This window comes from Thalia democratica, chromosome 9 (assembly GCF_965202585.1).
Source record: "Thalia democratica chromosome 9, ktThaDemo2.hap1.1, whole genome shotgun sequence".
NCBI classification, from domain to species: Eukaryota; Metazoa; Chordata; class Thaliacea; order Salpida; family Salpidae; genus Thalia; species Thalia democratica.
In genome coordinates this window covers 13,381,068-13,399,345 of record NC_139173.1, presented here as the reverse complement: position 1 = coordinate 13,399,345, position 18,278 = coordinate 13,381,068, and the positions used below count along the sequence as shown (strand labels likewise).

Genomic DNA, 18,278 nt, shown 5'->3' with positions numbered 1-18,278 from the left:
AAAGCAGACTATTATACAACTTGTTTTATAGCTGGGGACTTTTGTTTTTATAATTTATCATGCATTGCTAATGCACAATGTAAAGAAATCTTAAGCATTCTAAAACTATGCATAAAAGTATAATTTATATGCATGTTTTCTGACACAGCAAATTAAGAACAAAACTTTTTTTAAATATTTATTTTATTAATTTTCTATCCCTCGACCACCTTACCCAAACATAGTTAGAATAAATCAAAAAAGTAAATTTAGTGATTAAAATTAAAAATTACATAAAAAAAGCTTTTTTTGCTGACTCTGCAAATATGATTTGCTACTTTTATGTTAATGATTTGCAGATTTCACAAGTTACCCTTATAAAACAATGGCTTAGTAGTTTTCAAAATAAATTATTGTAACAATTTAGCATTACTAAATGTTATTGGAGTTTTTGATTCATAATTGTTTTCTAAAATTGATATTATTTTTTAATAGACTATTAATACAAGTATTAGACTAATCTTAAAAATATTAGTTTGTAGAATTTTAACTATTGCAAGCAGTAAATGAGATAGCTGATATTAAAAAAATTGGACATTTTAATAGTAAATTAAAGTTTGTTTAATCGCCCATTCAATACTGTATATCTGCTTAGATTTGTGCTGCTGATTGTTACCTGAAACTGATTGTTTGTACGCAATAAATAATAATCAGGTATGTTTGTTGTGTGCCTGCCTTGACCCCAACAAATCCCCTGTTTGAAAAAACTGGTCTGCTAAAATTAAGGTATGTGTATAGATGGAAAAGTTATAAGTTGATACAAAACACTTTAATAGGGTTTGATGTGGAGCTTAACAAATTTACACTTGCTAGTTCTGTTAATTCACACAATAAAAGGTTTTAAACAACTAAGCTGAAGTTTGAACTATATATAAATATATGATATATACAATATATATCTGTCTTCTTTATCTTGGATGCCAAACCTTTATTGTATGGACTGTCATTTTAATTCTTTGAAATTATGTTCTGATAAGTTGTCTTAGAGCGGCTGTTAAGTTGCAAATCAAATAATTCAATATTGACGTCATAATCAACATATAAAGTCAAAAAATTCATATAAATTAATTGTAAATTTACGTTTTATTTTGGACAATCAGACCTTTATTTTACGTTCTATTGTTTTGATACTTTGTAATTATGTTCTGATAAGTTGTCTTAGAATGGCGGTTAAGTTGCAAATTAAATAAACCAATATTGACGTCATAATTGGCATATAAAGACAAAAAAATCCTATAAATTGTAAATCTACGTCTAATCATGGATGCCGAACTTTTATTTTACGTTCTATTGTTTTAATTCTTTGCAATTAAGCTGTTCTAAGACAACTTATCAGAACATAATTACAAATTATCAAAACAATAGAACGTAAAATAAAGATTTAGCGTCCAAGATAAAACATAGATTTACAATTTATATGGGTTTTTTGTTTCTATATGTCAATTATGACGTCAATATTGGGTTATTTGATTTGCAACTTAATAGCCGTTCTAAGACGACTTATCAGAACATAATTTCAAAGGTTTAAAATAACAAAACATAAAATAAAGGTTTGGCATCCAAGATAAAGAAGACAGATATATATTGTATATATTGTGTATTTATATATTGTTAAAACTTTATCTTATTGGTTTTAAAAGAAGTAAAATTTTATAACTGAAAGACATAGAACAAGACTTGGCTTAAACTGCCTTAAGTATTTTGGTCCAAAAGCTTCGTCTAGGGTCCAAGAAACTTTTTAAAACTTGAAAAAACTTGTATAAAATATTGTTATATATTTTATATAAATAACTATAAGAAGTAGATCTAGAGTTCTTTTGAATGTATGTTTTATATGTAGTGAATTTTAATGCATGTTATGCTCACCAGATTAAGTTAAGTATTTTTTATGTGGCTGTCTTATTTATCAAAGATTCATTTTTATAAATTACAGGATTACCACACACTCAGGATACTCAGGATAGTTTGAATTTTGTTTTTGAACTCAGGCTGACTCAGGAAGGATAATTTTGTTTTTTCTTTTTAAAACTAAGGACAGTTTTAGCTTTTTAATGATATCAGGACATATTTTTTCAAGATTTTAAATGAGATTTAGTTAGTTTTTTTTTTCTTTGATAACTTTGTTGAAGAACTTGATTTTTATTAGTTTTTAAAAGTAAAAATAATCTGTTCTTGATTTGAAAAAAACTTATGATGATTCCGGACAGTTTAAGGTCACTCAGGACAGATTTTTTTGACTTAAAGAGTAGCAACCCATTTACTAACTCCACAGATAACAACAGTATTTTGTAGAAAAATATTGTGTTTAAAACTAAACATATTTTAGTAAAAAATGAATAAGGAGATTGAAAAATGTTGATAATTTACTTTTATTAATTTAAGTATTAAAAAAAGAAACTTGAAATTTTCTTATATAATAAATATATAGTTTATTTATCATAAATGTTTTAATCTTACCTTGAAATGATTATCTAGTATTATAACTGTTCAAAATATAGTTTTAATTGTTTGCTAATAAAAGATCCTAGTAAAGTAACTTCACTGGAATATAAATAAAAACAAATTATACAGTAATCTTCCTTTATTCTACCAACATATGTTTCTGTGTGTCAACGAATCAACACACTTCAACTGGGTTGTTAATAGGAAAGATAACTCATATTAACAACCCATTAACCTATTAATTTAAACCTATTAAGAGTTATCTTTCCTATTAACAACCCAGTTGAAGTGTGTTGATTCGTTGACACACAGAAACATATGTTGGTAGAATAAAGGAAGATTACTGTATAATTTGTTTTTATCTAGTATTATATAGTTTTTTATTTTACTTTTAAGCTAAATAGGTGTTGTTTTCAGTACATAGTAACTATATTTTAACATAAGGAAATGACTATTAATTTTAACTTATTTAGCATTTTTTATGAATTAAGATAATTAGTTTTATTTGTTGAAATGCTTTGTTTTGTATTTTTTCTGACACTTGGGTATGCCTGTTTTGCAAGGCAAGATTGGAAAAAGAATATTGATAATTTAGCACCAGGAGTTGCTGTCCGAACAGTATCTCATAAAAAAATGCAAAAGTTTAGTCAGCAAAAAGTTGATAAATGTCGTCTTGAAGAATGCTCATTGTCAAACATGGTTAGTTTACTAAATGTATTACATGTTATCAATATTCATTATTCCAGTATAGTCAATCAGTTTAATGGAAACTAAAACCTAATACAGTTGATTCTTTAAACTTAGACTAGTTTTTATGTATATCTAAATGAAATTGGGACTTTTTTAGATTGACAATTTGATTGAAGGAAGTTATATCTTCTAATAACACATTATTCAAGTATTAAAGCTTAATTGTCAAATAAATATTTTACTTTGTGACTACCATTACTGAAATAGTTTTAATTTCATAGCTTTTTATCAATTTATTTAAATAATCAGTTTAGTTTTTTGTGACTCACATTTTTTGTTTCAGATAGTTGCAAACCTGAAATAATTTTTAATTAAAGTTTTTTTTTAACATCATTCAAATACAAATATGAATACAAATTTTTCAGTTATGATATTTTGGCCTTAATTACAGTTTTTTTTTGTATTAAAACTAATGTTTGCTTTCTTTTTTGTTTAAACAATGTTTTAAAGGGTTATAAAAATTTCAATAAGCTTTTGAGATGTATATAGTTTTGTAAGATATTTATATAAAATACTTATTAAATTATATAATTCTATAGAAATTCTTTTTTTTAATGTAAATTTTTAATTTTTTTAAAGAATATTCCACTTAGATTAATCTTATCTTTAGGTGTTATAAAATAGGTTTAAAATCTACAGAAAATTTTTCTAACATTAGTTAAAGAAAAGGTTATACAAAAAAAATATGCTTAAGAAAATCTCTCATTATTTCGTTAGTCCATTAGAATGTTTTTTAAGTATAATTCTGAATAGTAAAAACAAATATTTAATAAATTAAAAAAAGTTAATGAAATAGTTTCATTTGCCAGTTTTACTTTTCACTTTCACTAATGAACTTATTAACTTATGAACTTTTGTTACAACACTTGAAAAATATCATGAATTTTTTTTAATTTTAAAAATATGTTAATGAAGGTAAATGTATATGGAATTAATTTAACTTTTTTAAACAAAGTTTGGTTCTGTTCCTTAGACTTTTATTGGTGCACATAATTTGTATTAGTTATTATTTTATTTTTTGTAATTATAGTATCTAACATTTTTAGGTTATTTATAACTATTAAGATAAATATAAATATACTAGTCAATAAAGAGTACATACACATAGTATTTAGTTTCCATATACATGAGCCAGTTCATAATACAAATATATATTTAGATTTGTGGTGTTTAAAGTTTTGATTTAATTTTCTTTAGGTTGTTTTAGCTGTTCTTTGAATTAATTTTTTTTGCTATCAAACTATAGTTTTGATATAATTTTTTTGTTATATTTTTACTTATGTATCGTTTGCTTTTCTTACTAATCTAAATTAAAATAACTTCTAACATGTGATCTTAAACACATAAGTTACACATTCAAGCACACAGATCCTGATATAGCCTTTGTATTCCTGGTTTCTGATTCACAGGTCTATATTTGACAAAGACAAATAGTTTAGTTGGGTCTAAGGGATTTTTCATTACATCAAAAAGGAAATACAGAAAATTATTATTTTTTCTTGTTTTTGTTACTATGATAGTAGCAATCAGTTTTAAACTTTCCCAATAGCAAAATCTTTATTCTTAACAAAAAAAAGACTCCTTATTTTGCGCTAAACAGAAGTTAAGATTTTCAATTTAAAAAAATAAATAAATTTTAACTACATTTGCAGTTTCAGATAGGTCAAATTCTTATTGATTTGTATCAAGTCAAATTGATATTATTAGTAAAATTAAGATCATTCGATCGAGTTTATGTTGTTTTTTTTCTAGAAATGTTAATTTTGCTAAATATTGTAATATATTCACTGACACTCACGTACTTAAATAGTCATGCTAATTTTATTATTTAATAAATTGTCTATGTATCAAAACATGATATTAAGTAATGATTTTAAACATATTCAAACCATAGTAATACAAACTAACTGTAGTTTATCAGAAAAAAGTTATTTTAAGTATTACACGTAACAGTAAAATCATTAAACATTATATAATTTTTATAGAACAAATACTTAAATTTTTAGACATCTTTTGAAATGAAGACTTGTTTTTCAAGCTGTATGGATAATTCAACGTTTGTTAATTCTACACAAAGTTAGTGTGTTTTTATCAAGTTTAAGTATAAAGCAGAAATACACTTTAAATTATAAATTTTGTAAATGTTTAAACTTTATATAATATAATGAAAACTTTTGTTTTAAAATCTAGTTAATATAAAACATTTTTTAAAATACAATTAAGTTTCTAAAATTAAATATACAATAAATAAAACTCATAATTTACTTGTTTCAACTAGTGTTATACCATGTAACTGCTGGAGAATGCCTGATCTGGCTAAACTTGCCAAGATCTGTCTCTAATTGAAATTTTATTAAAAGAAACATTTGTATACTGTCCAGGCTGGATCTTGATTAAAAAAAAGTGCTTCTGGTTTTAATTGAATGTGCATTTAGATTGAGGTTTCAAATGTTAAAGCTTATTATCTGAAAAAGCTTTGCTGGATTTGAAATTTTAATCTTAATTCACTTCTAATTAAAACCAGATAAGACCATTTTTAAAATCAAAATCTAGCCCAGACTAAATGTAAATGTTTTTTTTCCTAATAAATTGTAGTTAGATCTAGAATCCGGCAGTATTCAACGTTGAGATCCAGTAGAATAATTGTTTCAACTTTGTCAGCCTTGCCTTATACTCAAAAAACTTTTACCCTAATTTTACATAACTTCACCTATCTTTTCATTTTTAAAAAGTCTTGTTGTAAAGTAAAGTTTTGTTAAAATGATAACTAAGTTGTATATTTTTTCTTTATCTTGATGCACTTTTTTTAACCTCATTCAGGTTATAGTACTTTTAGAATATAAGCTGTAACAAGTTTCAAATACTACTTACTAATTTAAAAATTATAAATTTAGTTTCAGTAGTTCAAAAACATAACTTTATTAAAAATACCAGACTTCATCCTGATAATTTGAGTTTTTTGCAAAAGTCAGCTTGGCGTTAAATTTTTTATTATCAAAAGGGTTGATCATAGCAATTTGATCATTCGACCACAAGCCTTCGGTAGACTGAGGCCTGTTTCATCCTGATTAGGACTCATCAGCAGTCTACAATCTATAAACAGTTTATGGTACTTTCACATGAAGCAACCATTTGCTGGTATTGATCAGTGACGTCAGTATTGTCTTTTGCCTGGTATGAACCCTTTTATTAAACTGAGCTAAACTGAGCATACGAAAGTTCAGGCTTCTGCTCTGCAGACTTTCGCAAATGTTTTTGTTGATCGTATTTAATACGATCATACCAGATGTCTTGCCCAGTGGAAAATGTATTAAACGTTGCACAGCAAAAGACAATACTGCTGTCACTGATCAATACCAGCAAATGGTTGCTTTGTGGCAAGCATTATAAACCGTTTGTAGATTAAAGACTGCAATGTTTTTGGTTGTGACTGACTGATGAGTCCTAATCAGGACGAAACCTGTCTCAGTCTACCAAAGGCTTGTGGTCTGATGATCAAATTGGTATGATCAACCCTTTTGTTAAACTTGAGCTTGTCTCACGGCATACGAAAGTCCAGGCTTCTGCTCTGCAAACTTTTGCGTATGTTTTAGTGGAATTTTTATTGTTAGTGAATTATATTTATATTTTTAAATTTTGTTTTATTTTCTAATTAATTTAATTTCTTTTATTTAGTAGTGTTTATTTTATAGTTTTTAAGCTAAATAATTTATAAAAACACTAACTTTGGTGGTATAACTATTTTAAGTGCTAGTTTTTAAACTTCAGGTATATACATGCAGCGATTAATACTTTTTCTAAGGATAACGAAAATAACTTGATTCGCTATATTTTTAAGGAGGTGATTCTTACTAACAAAATTCATGTAGAAGGTTACTAAAGGAATAAAGTCCTTATTAATATATATTAATATTAATAAAAATCCGGATAAAATATTAAAATATTGTATAACATTGTAAAGAAGACCTATTCTTATTAGTTAACTTTGAGACTATTTAAGTTTATTTTTGTTATGTAGATAACAATTTTTAAGCTACTAATACTAGCCTATGCATGTTGTCTTATTGTTGTTTAATCCTTTATTCATAAATGATTTGTTTTTCTCTAATGTAAAATTTAATATCTAATAGAATTATTTTTAATCAGATGTATGTAAATCTTATCGATAACCGAAAGGTTCCTTTGTACACAAGGTCTTTAGACAAAAAAATTTGAGCGCCTTTCTTTTGTATTTCAATAAACAATATTATTTTATTTTCATCTTTTCTGTTGTGTTACTAATATAAATTCAGATTAAAATATTTCTTTTAGTCATTGTGTACTTTGTTTTACAGAATCACTGATATAAAAATGAATTTTAAGTACTTAAGGCCACAGGGTTATGAATTTTTTTTTTCAATAGATATTCTTATTTTGAAAATTAATAACTAAGCTGCAGGTTGTTTTTTTACTACTATTAAAAAAAATCTTTTCTAATAAAAGCAAGCAAAGTTAGATTTTTCAAAGGGTTTCCACGGAAGATAAAAACTAAAAATACAAAAGATTAATTATCTTATCCTACAATTTGTTAGAATTGTTTTTTTAATTTTTCAGTTAAATTGTTAATCAATTACGAACTATTTATAAAAATCATATTTTAAAATTAGTTTCTAAGAGTTTATACTTTTAAATAAGTAAATAAAAAGTTTGTTGTATTAAAGTTTAATTTCAAATTTAAAATAAAATCAGTTCTTGAAGTTATTTGTAAAAAATTCTAAGAGTTCGAACTTCATTACTTTAAAAATGTGAGAGGAAATATAATTTCTGTCAAGTTTTTAATGCAGTAGAAAATATTTATCTTCCATGTTTTAAATTAAAACCTTTGTTATTTTTTCAAACATATTTACCCTCCTAAGACATTAAATATTTTATATCTTTCTTATTTGTATGAGAGATGAATGTATTTGAAAACTATAGTTTCAAATTAAGTATTACTACAATAAAATAAAGTTTTACTGTTTATCTAACCTGAGAATAAAGTAAAATAAAAACATCAAAAAAATGTACCGGTATTATGTAATTTTTTCTACAGTGAAGCATATAGTTATTCACTTAAAACAATTTAAAATCAGCTAAATTCATTTTTCACTTGGAATTGAAAAATACTAGTAGTAAATAAGCAAAGTTTGAAAAAATATTTAAAATGTTTCTACTATACATCAATAAACCTGGAATTTGACAAATTAGGCTAAAAAAACCTGGAATTAAAACATTTTTTACATGTTAAGAAATGAGGTTTTGATTTGATACAAAAAGATCTACCATAAATAGATTATTTTTTTATGAACATTAACAGTTTCCAAATTAAAAAACACATATAAAGTAGCTTTACAGTTTAATGTTGTTGTACCAATTAAGAAAGTTTTTTACCTTAAACTTAATTTATACTAAAAACAGATTAAAAAACTTGTACTTTTAAAAATCTGAAAAAGTTCAGAAAACCTAGAATATATTTCTCAAAAACCTTTGGCAAACTTTGGCCTGATTTTAGATTTTTTAAACTTCTACTTATTGTTTAAGTTTTTTTGATGTCTCGGAACTAACTGTAATACTTTTTTTGTATTTTGTGTAAACTATACTAAAATTGTTGTTCGTATCTACAGTAATTTCTTGCCGAGGTAATTTTTTTTCAACGGACACTTACGAGCCTCATTATGATGTGTTGTGGAACACAAATAAAGATGAGTCCTTAGCAGCAGTATGGGTCACATACCTTAAAGACAAACATAAGGAAAAGAAATACCCAGGATTATTTATTTCTACAAAATATTCTTTTTTAACTCAAAAGGATTTTAAAGTATGTTGTTATTTTTTGAATTACAAAATTAAAAGATTGAAAGTTTTAAAATAGTAGTTTAAAGTAGTTCACTGTTAAAGTTGTTGTATTTTAGTTAAATAAAGTTGTAACACCTGTGATTGTTGTTATTTTTTTGCTTAATTGTTTGCCTAGAATATATTTGTAATTACTTTGGTTATGATAATTTACTTTTTTGTAAAAAGATGCTTTCAACTGTATAATTACTTAAAAACTCTTTAAACAAGATAAACTTTTAAATTAAAATCTAGTGGGAACCAGTAATGATAGTTAAAATAAGTATTATGCGTATACATTATTAATTTACAAATAATTGTATCTTATAAGTAAATGATTGTAAATTTATAATGTGTACAATTAATACTTATTGGTTTACTATTAGTAATTGTTTGTTTACCCATATTAGTAGTTTATATATTTTTCTATTTATCTTTCACTCTTTGAAGTACTTACATTTATTCAAGACTCAATAGAATTGTATTATTAGTTTAACATAGAGTATTGACGTTAGTGTTCATTAAATTAAATAATTTGCAATTTGTTAATGTTATATTCCAATGAACTTGTTTCAATCGGGTCTTTATTCGCAAACATTTATTAGTCAATAAAACTTCTCATTATGAGTCTATTTAGAAAAACTATCCTAAAAAGCCAATTTTTTTTTTATTCAGTAAGTAATAAATTAAAAAAATCTAGGTAAATTATTTTTTAATTAAACTTATTTTATATTTACCGTATTGTATTTTTCTCATAGCAATTGCGTTTTTTGACTTATTTTTTTTATTGCATGTCAGTTTAAGTAACTTTTAAAGCACATACATCTTAGATCTTTAAAGTATTTAAAATTTATTTAAAACATCACTTTATTGGTTTAATGTTTTATGGGTTTATTTATATTTTTAGTTGTTAGATTAAGTACAAGTTTTTATAAGTAGTTTGTTTAGTTGTATTTTATAATTAATTTAACAGATAACTCTTACAACACCATCTGCATCTCTGCAAAAGAAAATCTGTTTTAAAGCATCTTTATCTGATGAGGTTATTGGATCTTTTATGTTGTTAAAAAGTTTTAATTATTCTAATATTAGTACTGAAAGCATATATGCTATTTTGACACTTATGAAATATTATGTTTTTTATTCTAGAATATCCAGATAAACTAAACCATTCAGATAGAAAAATTTTTAGTTAGTTAACTTTATTGATTTGTAACCCCTTTTAAATTTAAATTATCTATTTCAAGTATTTCAGAAAGGTAAATTCATTAGTCCGATAAAGTTTGAACGTACTTTAAAACTTATCTGATTTTATATAGCTTTTTAAATATAAGATTTATTATCTTCAGTTTTATTGAAAACCGTGTTTCTCCAAAAGGGATCTATCAGGTACAAGACAATTCTTATTCAGTTTGAATTTATATTTAAATTTATATTTTATTTTTTAACTAAATTTAATTACTTGAGGGTTTAGATGAAGCTACAGCTAGCGTTTAAAAATAAAAGATTTTAGTTTAGAAAGGTATTTATTTATTTATTTAACATTAGTTTATTATGAAGCTATATATACTAAAAATTTACTACTGTTTAAATTGTTTAGATTTAAACCTTAAATTAGTGAAGTTGGTGTTACTCAAGCAATAATTTTATATAGGTCAATTTGACTAATACAAAATGCGCTAACTAATTAACAATTTTATTTTATTATCGCTTGCGGTGAGAAAAAGTCTTACTTAACCTGTTTAAGTGGTTCAGGTTTTATGCCCGAGTCCAATATTGCACACTAAACTATATTATAGTATTAATAGCACAAATTAGATATAATCATCTGTTTACTTGGTAAATTAAGCATTTTTTTAAGGTCAACACAAATGACTATACAAGTTGATTAAAAAAAAATCAAACAAAGTTTAATAAGTAGCTATAATTAGCCTATCTTCAGCAAAGCTTAAAAGTTTTTACCATGATACAATAAACACTAGGCTGGTCCGCACGACCATCATCAATAGTTTCCAAGATAATTTACGATCGATTTTATTCTTTTTAGAACTTATTAGCCAGACAGTTGCAAGAAACTACGGTTTAAGTTTAAAAAAACGATTCAGTACTGCCGTACACAAGCATCTGTTTTTTGGTCTCAGAAACTATTTTTGATGGTAGTGCGGTACAGTCTAGTGGTTAAGGTAAATGTAAGATATGAAAAACCCAAAATATCCTGCAACATATTTTTAGCATCTTGTAAAACTCAAATTAAATTGAAAATTTAATAATAAATGAAAGTTGCTTTTAATTTGCTGTTTCGTATTTAGTAATCCTTATTATTTATATGCATTTTTAATTGATATTTTGCATTTAAAGAGTATTATTTTTGTAGTGCAAACTAAAAAGTTACGCGGGATTTTAAATGTTTTATTTTCTGGTAAGTCTTGCTCACTGGCTAGAAAAAATGACCATCCTAGCGCATTGTATGATGATGAAAACATCTCAGTTTTACTAAAGATAGCTGAAGTATTGCTAGTAATTACCTTATCAAATGAGCCTAAACTATATTGAAGCTGACAATGGCTTAGACATTAAGTTGTAAGCAATTTAGTTTTGTCAACTTCTTCAACTGTACCTACATACGAATGCTTTGATACAAAAACAACTTAGTAAACTTTTTGTACACTGTAATAATATAATTATTATGGGAATCTAAAATTTGTATTCAATTTCGATATATCCATGGTAAATTAAATTTTAAAAGTAATAGAAACGTTTAAAACTGGTAAAATGAAACTTAATGTTTTTTTAAATATAATTACACAATAAAATTTCACAATATACTTTTGTTAGGAAACTCCAGAAAAAGTTAGTTTTATTCTTGAAGTAGGAATGGGATACAATGAAATCTACGACTTGACTTTAGTACAAGCATCTTCAATTGCAATTTTTTTTCTGAATGAATGGACTACACCTAGTGAGTATTTATTGTTTGACACTTAGTTTTGTTTGACTCTTAAGTGCTTTTTAATACTTTAGGGGTACATAATTAAAAGTACAAACTTAAATATTACAGTCTGTAAACAACTAGTTGTATTACTTTTGTAAAATAGATACTTACAACAAAAATTGCTCTGAGTTAAAGTATCAGTAAAAAAAGTTCTTTGTTTTTAATAATTTTATTTTATGGATAATGATAATTTAAACAAAAGTAAAGCTTACATACTTGGTTTAAGTCAGAAAAAGTTTATAAATATTTCTTTGTGTAATAAGTGTTTTTCTTTCAAACTTAAAGAACTATTCTAAATATAAAATTTTTATCAATTTTTCTTACTTATCACATATTAGTAAGTATAGTTTGTTATTTTATTCTTTAAATTTTTAAATTTTAGGTTGTATGGAAATGAACATTGATGATCCATGTCGATGTTGTAAGTTTATAAGTCTGTAATTAAATAAAAATTTCTAATTTTCTTTACTAAAAAATTTCCGATAATAAATTAGTATATTAAACATTTTTTAGCGAGTAGAAACGGGATTTTTGATTGACGTAGAGTTATCAATTAGAATTAGTTTAACTAAATTATATTTCAAATTAAACGTCTTAAAACTATAATATAATTATGCTTTTGCTTATGATTATTGGCTTTAAAAAAAAGCTTGAAACAAAATTTTCGTACTTTAGTTTTAGTAATTTATTATTTGAAGTTGTATAATTGTGTTACTAAAAAAAACAGTTCTTTAGTAGTAAAATTTTGCAGCTAATGACATTAACAAATTACCTGACAAAATGGTAACTCAATTCAATGGTTACAAAATAAGTTTAAAAGTCTACAAGTTTCCACTTTGCATATCAAATGTCGACGGGTATACAATAAGCATGATATTGTGGAAAGCAAAAAATTTTCCTGATGACAGAGTAAACGGAGATATTTTTGAAGATTGGGAGTATACAAGAATTTATCATGTTGATCGAAGTTCAGGCACTGTGAGTTTTTTTATTAGTATGTTTTACAATTAGAATAATTAGGCTTTGTTTTTTTAAGGTTTTATAATATACTAATTACAGTAACTTGCCGCTAAGGTAACACAGCGCAAAAGTGCAAACCCAGCCAGCAGTCCGTATTCAAGAATTTCTTTGATTTTAATTACCTACATTAAGCCTAATACAAACATGTTAAAAGCCACTAAAGTTTACAGTTGACTATTACACCGAAACCTCAGAAAACAAAAACTTTCACTAAAATAACGAAACATACTTGTTAAAAGTTTTAGAAGTCTTGAGCATTTTTTTATGTATATATTTAATTTCAAATTAAAAAGTTTTTAAATATGTCCTGTGTTTCCTTGTACCTTAAAATTCTTAATAAGTATAGTTATTGTTAATTTTAAGTATATAAAGATTTATGAAAACATTGATCATGCTTTTTTTTACTTGCGTTAAAAAAAACTAATTAAGGGTTATAAAATTTATTTTACACCTGCTTACTTATTATTTAGAAATTTTTTGAATTTTAACTGGCAGGGTTGCCACAAGGTCAGGAAAAATCAGGAAATCAGGAAAAGTCAGGAAAAAAAGATTATAAAAGTTAGGAAAAAATGGGGGTTTTAGAAAAAAAGTCAAGAAAAGTCAGGAAATTTAACAAAATTTTAAAAAAGTCATATTTTGTCAGTTTAAATTTACAAAATTTCTTATTTTCAAAACCCTTCAAATGGTAAAAAATTAATTGAAAATCCTTTAGGGTCAGATTAAAATTGGAAAATTTTCCTAGAGTATACAAAATTATTTAATTTCTAATGCCTTCATTTGGTATGAATTAATAAAATATCCTTTATAAAACTGCAAAATTTTTCTATTAACATATTGAACAACTACCCTACTTAAACAAGCAGTTTTTGTAAGCTTTTTAGTATTGATGATCTGTAGCAAGGAAACTTCCATAGTGAAACTGTGATATTTACACAAAAGTTAATGTAGCATATTTTTAGAATCAAAGTGTTTTTTGTTTAAGTAAATAATTGAGGCATCAAAATTGGAGGTAAAAATAAATGAGTACAAAATGAAAAGAAATAAAGCCCACAAATTGTGGCTTGATTTAGAGAAAATATTGTCTTCAACAAGTGTAGGGGCAGCAGATGAGATCGATTTAAATAAAATGAGGAAAATCGTTTTAACTGCCAAGAAAATGAAGCGGGATGCAGATCAGTTGAAGGAAACCATATCTTCATTAGATGAAAAGGTTGAAGTGCTAATAAAGAAACGGAGAAAATAAATTTTAGTACATATAATAAAAAAAAACAATGTTTGATTAAGTTCTTTATTCTTTTAAGTTTATTGTTTTAAGGTTTTAGTTGTGAAAGTTCGTTATTAGTTAAATGTGTTAAGTGTAAAAGTTCCTTACATGTCGCTTCGTTTATTTAGATACATTTATGTTAAGAAATGCTAAAAAATTGTGTCTTTTTTCAGACATGCTGTGTTTATAAGGTAATAATACAAGTATTTTGCTGATGGAACTGTTTATTGTAAATACATCAACCATACACAGATGGTTCAAGTGATGTAATGGAAGTTTGATGATTGAATTCAGCAAAAGAAAAAACTGTTGTTTTAACCTGTATTAAAGTTAGATTGAAAGCTTCATATAGTTTTAAGTATTAAGTTATGTATTTTAGAACAAGTTTAGATTAAGAGTTTGATTTAGAAAAGTCAAGAAAATTTTAGTAAAAAGTCAAGAAAAGTCAAGAAATTTTTCTCAGCTTGATCTGTGGCAACCCTGAACTGGTTATCTTGGTTAAAAAACACACCAGTAAAGAGTAAAATGGTGTGGTGATCATAGTACACTGTGGTTTCCATAGGCAATAGTGGCAGTAATGGATTTAAGAAAGAGTGTTTAATATATATATATATATATATTTTACATTTTACTAATTTTGTTTATATGTATTTATCATGGTTACCAGAATCTCAGGTCACTTCAGCTAACCAGGATAATTCAGGCTAGCTTAAAATTTTTCAAATAATCAGGTTAGTTTTATTTTATTCTTTTTACAGTAATGATAGTTTTTTCTTTAATTTTAATGAAACGACAAGCTACACTAACAGATATGTTTTCAAAAACATCTAATTCTGCAATGTTCTTTATTGTTTTTTTATACGCTTTTTACTATTATGTTTCAATCATAGGAAATATAAATGTAATTTTCAGTGTTCATTATTTTAGTTTATATACTAATCATGGGTAATGCAAATTTAAATTGCACTGTTCTTTATTTTTATAAGAAAAACTGTAATATGATTCTTGTAAATATCATACTTCATTTAAAATTTCTAAATTCATAACTTTTTTGTGCTTCATTTAGTTTTAGTTTATTTATAGTTAATACACTATAATTTATTTTAAATTAAGTACGTGTTTTAGGTTTTTATAAAATATCAAAGTAAAACAAAAACAAATTTGAACACAGCGTTTTTGGGTTAATAAAGCATACCCAACTAGCAGAGCGTACCTAAGCGAAAGGTTACTGTAATTTTGTTAATAAATTTTGTAATTTGTGTTAAATACTTTGTTAACTGATTTCAACCTTCTAAATATTTTCCAGAATCAATTGTAAGTTTTAGTTGTTAAACAAAAATAAGTCAAACTAGTTCTGAAAATTTTTGACTTTAAACTTTAAAGCAACTGATTTTTTACTTAAATACTTTATTCAAGTTACTATGTTTCTTTCGCTATCCATAAAATGGGAACAGCTCTACAGAGTCTAATTTAAAAAAGGTTCTATTGACCTCAGATTTTATAATATGAAATAAATATTGAAAATAATGACTTGTGATAGTTACAAAAAGTCTGTTATTATCACTTGGAAAAGTCTTAACAAAATATTTTTTTTTATTGCTTTAGTTTGTTGTAGGAAACTGATTATAACTGATAATATAAATTTAAAAACTTAAGTACTTTCGAGAAATAGCAGTCCATATGAGAGCTTTGTAAGTAAAAAAAAAGCTAGTTTTAAATAACTAGTTTATAAAACAGTATTTAAATGATCTTTGTACAAAAGCTAGTTTGAGAAAAATAGACAATGATTTAATCAGCAATGATTTAATCAAAGCTTCGTTTTAAAAAGAAATTAGGTAACTCTAACTAAAATTAGTTCAAAGTATCATTTGTGTATAAGTTAATAACTAAAGGTATTGTAAAAAAAATAGACTAATCATTCCGATTACATGGATGTGGAGTTTTCGGGTATTTATCAACCTTTACCTGGCTACAACTGGGCTGTTAAGGTTAGTTTTTTGTAGAACAAAAGTAGATCGTTGTGATTGTTACATAATGTTAAGTTTGAAATAATAAACTTAAAAAACTGATTAATACAAAGACCAAAGACCATCATAAAAGTACAGAATTTTGGAAAATTAATAAAGATATTTACTTAAAAGTTTACGTCATTTTTATTATTGACAATAAATGTTACGATATTATTAAGTTAATATTTAGTACTTGTAATATTATACAGTGCTTATTCACTTATCCGGCACGTTGGGCAAGATTTTTCTGTAAACATGTCCGGATAACCAAAATTCCTGATAAGTACAAAAAATCAATCTTTTCATATAATGATATAACTGCCGCATATAATGCAATGCATAATAAAAGTGGTAAGGTAAAAACAAATACATAGTAATTGTGCGTAATATATAATAAAATTAAAAATAATAAAATCTATATTTTATTTTAATTAATTTATTTTTTATAAGGTTTTTTACTTACTAACCCTCTGCAACTATTACATTTTTTGAGGGTCAAGCAACTAAAGTTTGTCATTTATATTTCCACCTGCCCTAACTACTAATTTAATCAAAAAAAGATTAAATTTTGTTTAAGAGAAATTATAATTTAAACTTATCATTAAAAACAAAAAATATTGTAACTCTATCTCTCTAAATAAAAAAAATAAACAAAGAAAAAAAAACAGACATAAAGAAAAACGAAAAACTTTGACTAAGTTTAAAGTCAATTTAACGGAAACATATCACTCTTAACAAACTAGTTATTATTTAAAGTGTTACTAAAATAAGAAAGAATAGACGTTTGTAGAATTTATAAAATCACTTAAAGTTTTCTTACAGTATGAAAGCTTAAATATTTGTATCATACAAAAATGTTAGTGTTTAATACATATTGAATTTTTAAAACTGTACGGATAAGTGAGCGTCAGGATAAGTGAGTATTGCACTGTACTAGTAATATATTTTAATTGTTTTTTATAATGTCAAAAAAAACTTTAGTTTGTAACAATTTTATGCTCAAATTTTCAACGGTTTCATTTAAAATAAATTTTTGTTTTGTTTAGAATGTAGTTTATAGGAACATTTTCGTTATTATTCTTTTTGGATGCAATAATGAAAAAAAAAGAAGTTTTTGTATTTTGTATAAATTTTAAAATAAATGCTAAGAACTAATTATAATTGTATATTTTATATATTTTCCATCAAATAACTTCGTCAATATTTTTATAAGAAAACTAATCTCTCATACTTTTCTTAAAACATTAGTTTTTCGTATGTAACGTGAAAATTATTTTGTTTTATAATTACAAGGTTTATTTAGTTTTTAAAGATTTTTAAGTTTAAAGAGATTACGTCATCAAGTTAATTTTTTTTAGTTATAAACGTACTTATAAAATAACTTCGCATAAGTTTATTAAATTCCTGCAAGTGCATCTTAAAAATCTTGTATTAGACATAGATATTTTATGAATAAATTGGTTTATACCAACGTTTAAAAATCTTTTATTTTCAGTTTAATGAAAAACTATAAATTATTTATAGCAAACAAAAATCGATTTTTAATTTACTAATGAAAATACATGTATGAAATAAAAGCTAACACAAATATATTTTGCCACGCTTACTAGGAAATTCAATCTACATGTTTATTGTGAGAAGTATATATATGTACTTAAAAGTTTTTTTTATTTTTTAAGTTTAACAGTGGATATATTTTTCTAAACTTTCATGAATGAAGTTTGTAAAATAAATTTTATATTTTTTAAAATGTAAATTTAGGTATAATTTTTTTAATCAAATTTCCTGACCAGTTATACAAAAAATTAACAATAAAAATATTTTGTTATATAAATTATAACTGTTTAAGTTGCTGTATATACTAATAGCTTTAATGAAAATTAAAGTTTTCAAGTAGATAGAAAAACAAAGA

General features: G+C 24.7%; 1 protein-coding gene across 1 annotated transcript in view; it reads left to right on the top strand.

Annotated features, from left to right (window-relative positions):
• Window positions 1-2,966: 2,966 nt before the first annotated feature.
• The window catches only part of LOC145844023 (uncharacterized), a 39,995-nt gene continuing 24,683 nt past the window's right edge, over window positions 2,967-18,278 (top strand). Inside the window, exons 1-8 of the mRNA XM_082951341.1 lie at window positions 2,967-3,180; window positions 5,238-5,307; window positions 8,874-9,067; window positions 10,055-10,123; window positions 11,917-12,040; window positions 12,456-12,494; window positions 12,825-13,051; window positions 16,268-16,345. Of these exons, the coding sequence (XP_082807467.1) occupies window positions 2,995-3,180; window positions 5,238-5,307; window positions 8,874-9,067; window positions 10,055-10,123; window positions 11,917-12,040; window positions 12,456-12,494; window positions 12,825-13,051; window positions 16,268-16,345 (987 nt within the window). The 5' untranslated portion in view covers window positions 2,967-2,994. The remainder of the gene's footprint in view (window positions 3,181-5,237; window positions 5,308-8,873; window positions 9,068-10,054; window positions 10,124-11,916; window positions 12,041-12,455; window positions 12,495-12,824; window positions 13,052-16,267; window positions 16,346-18,278) is intronic.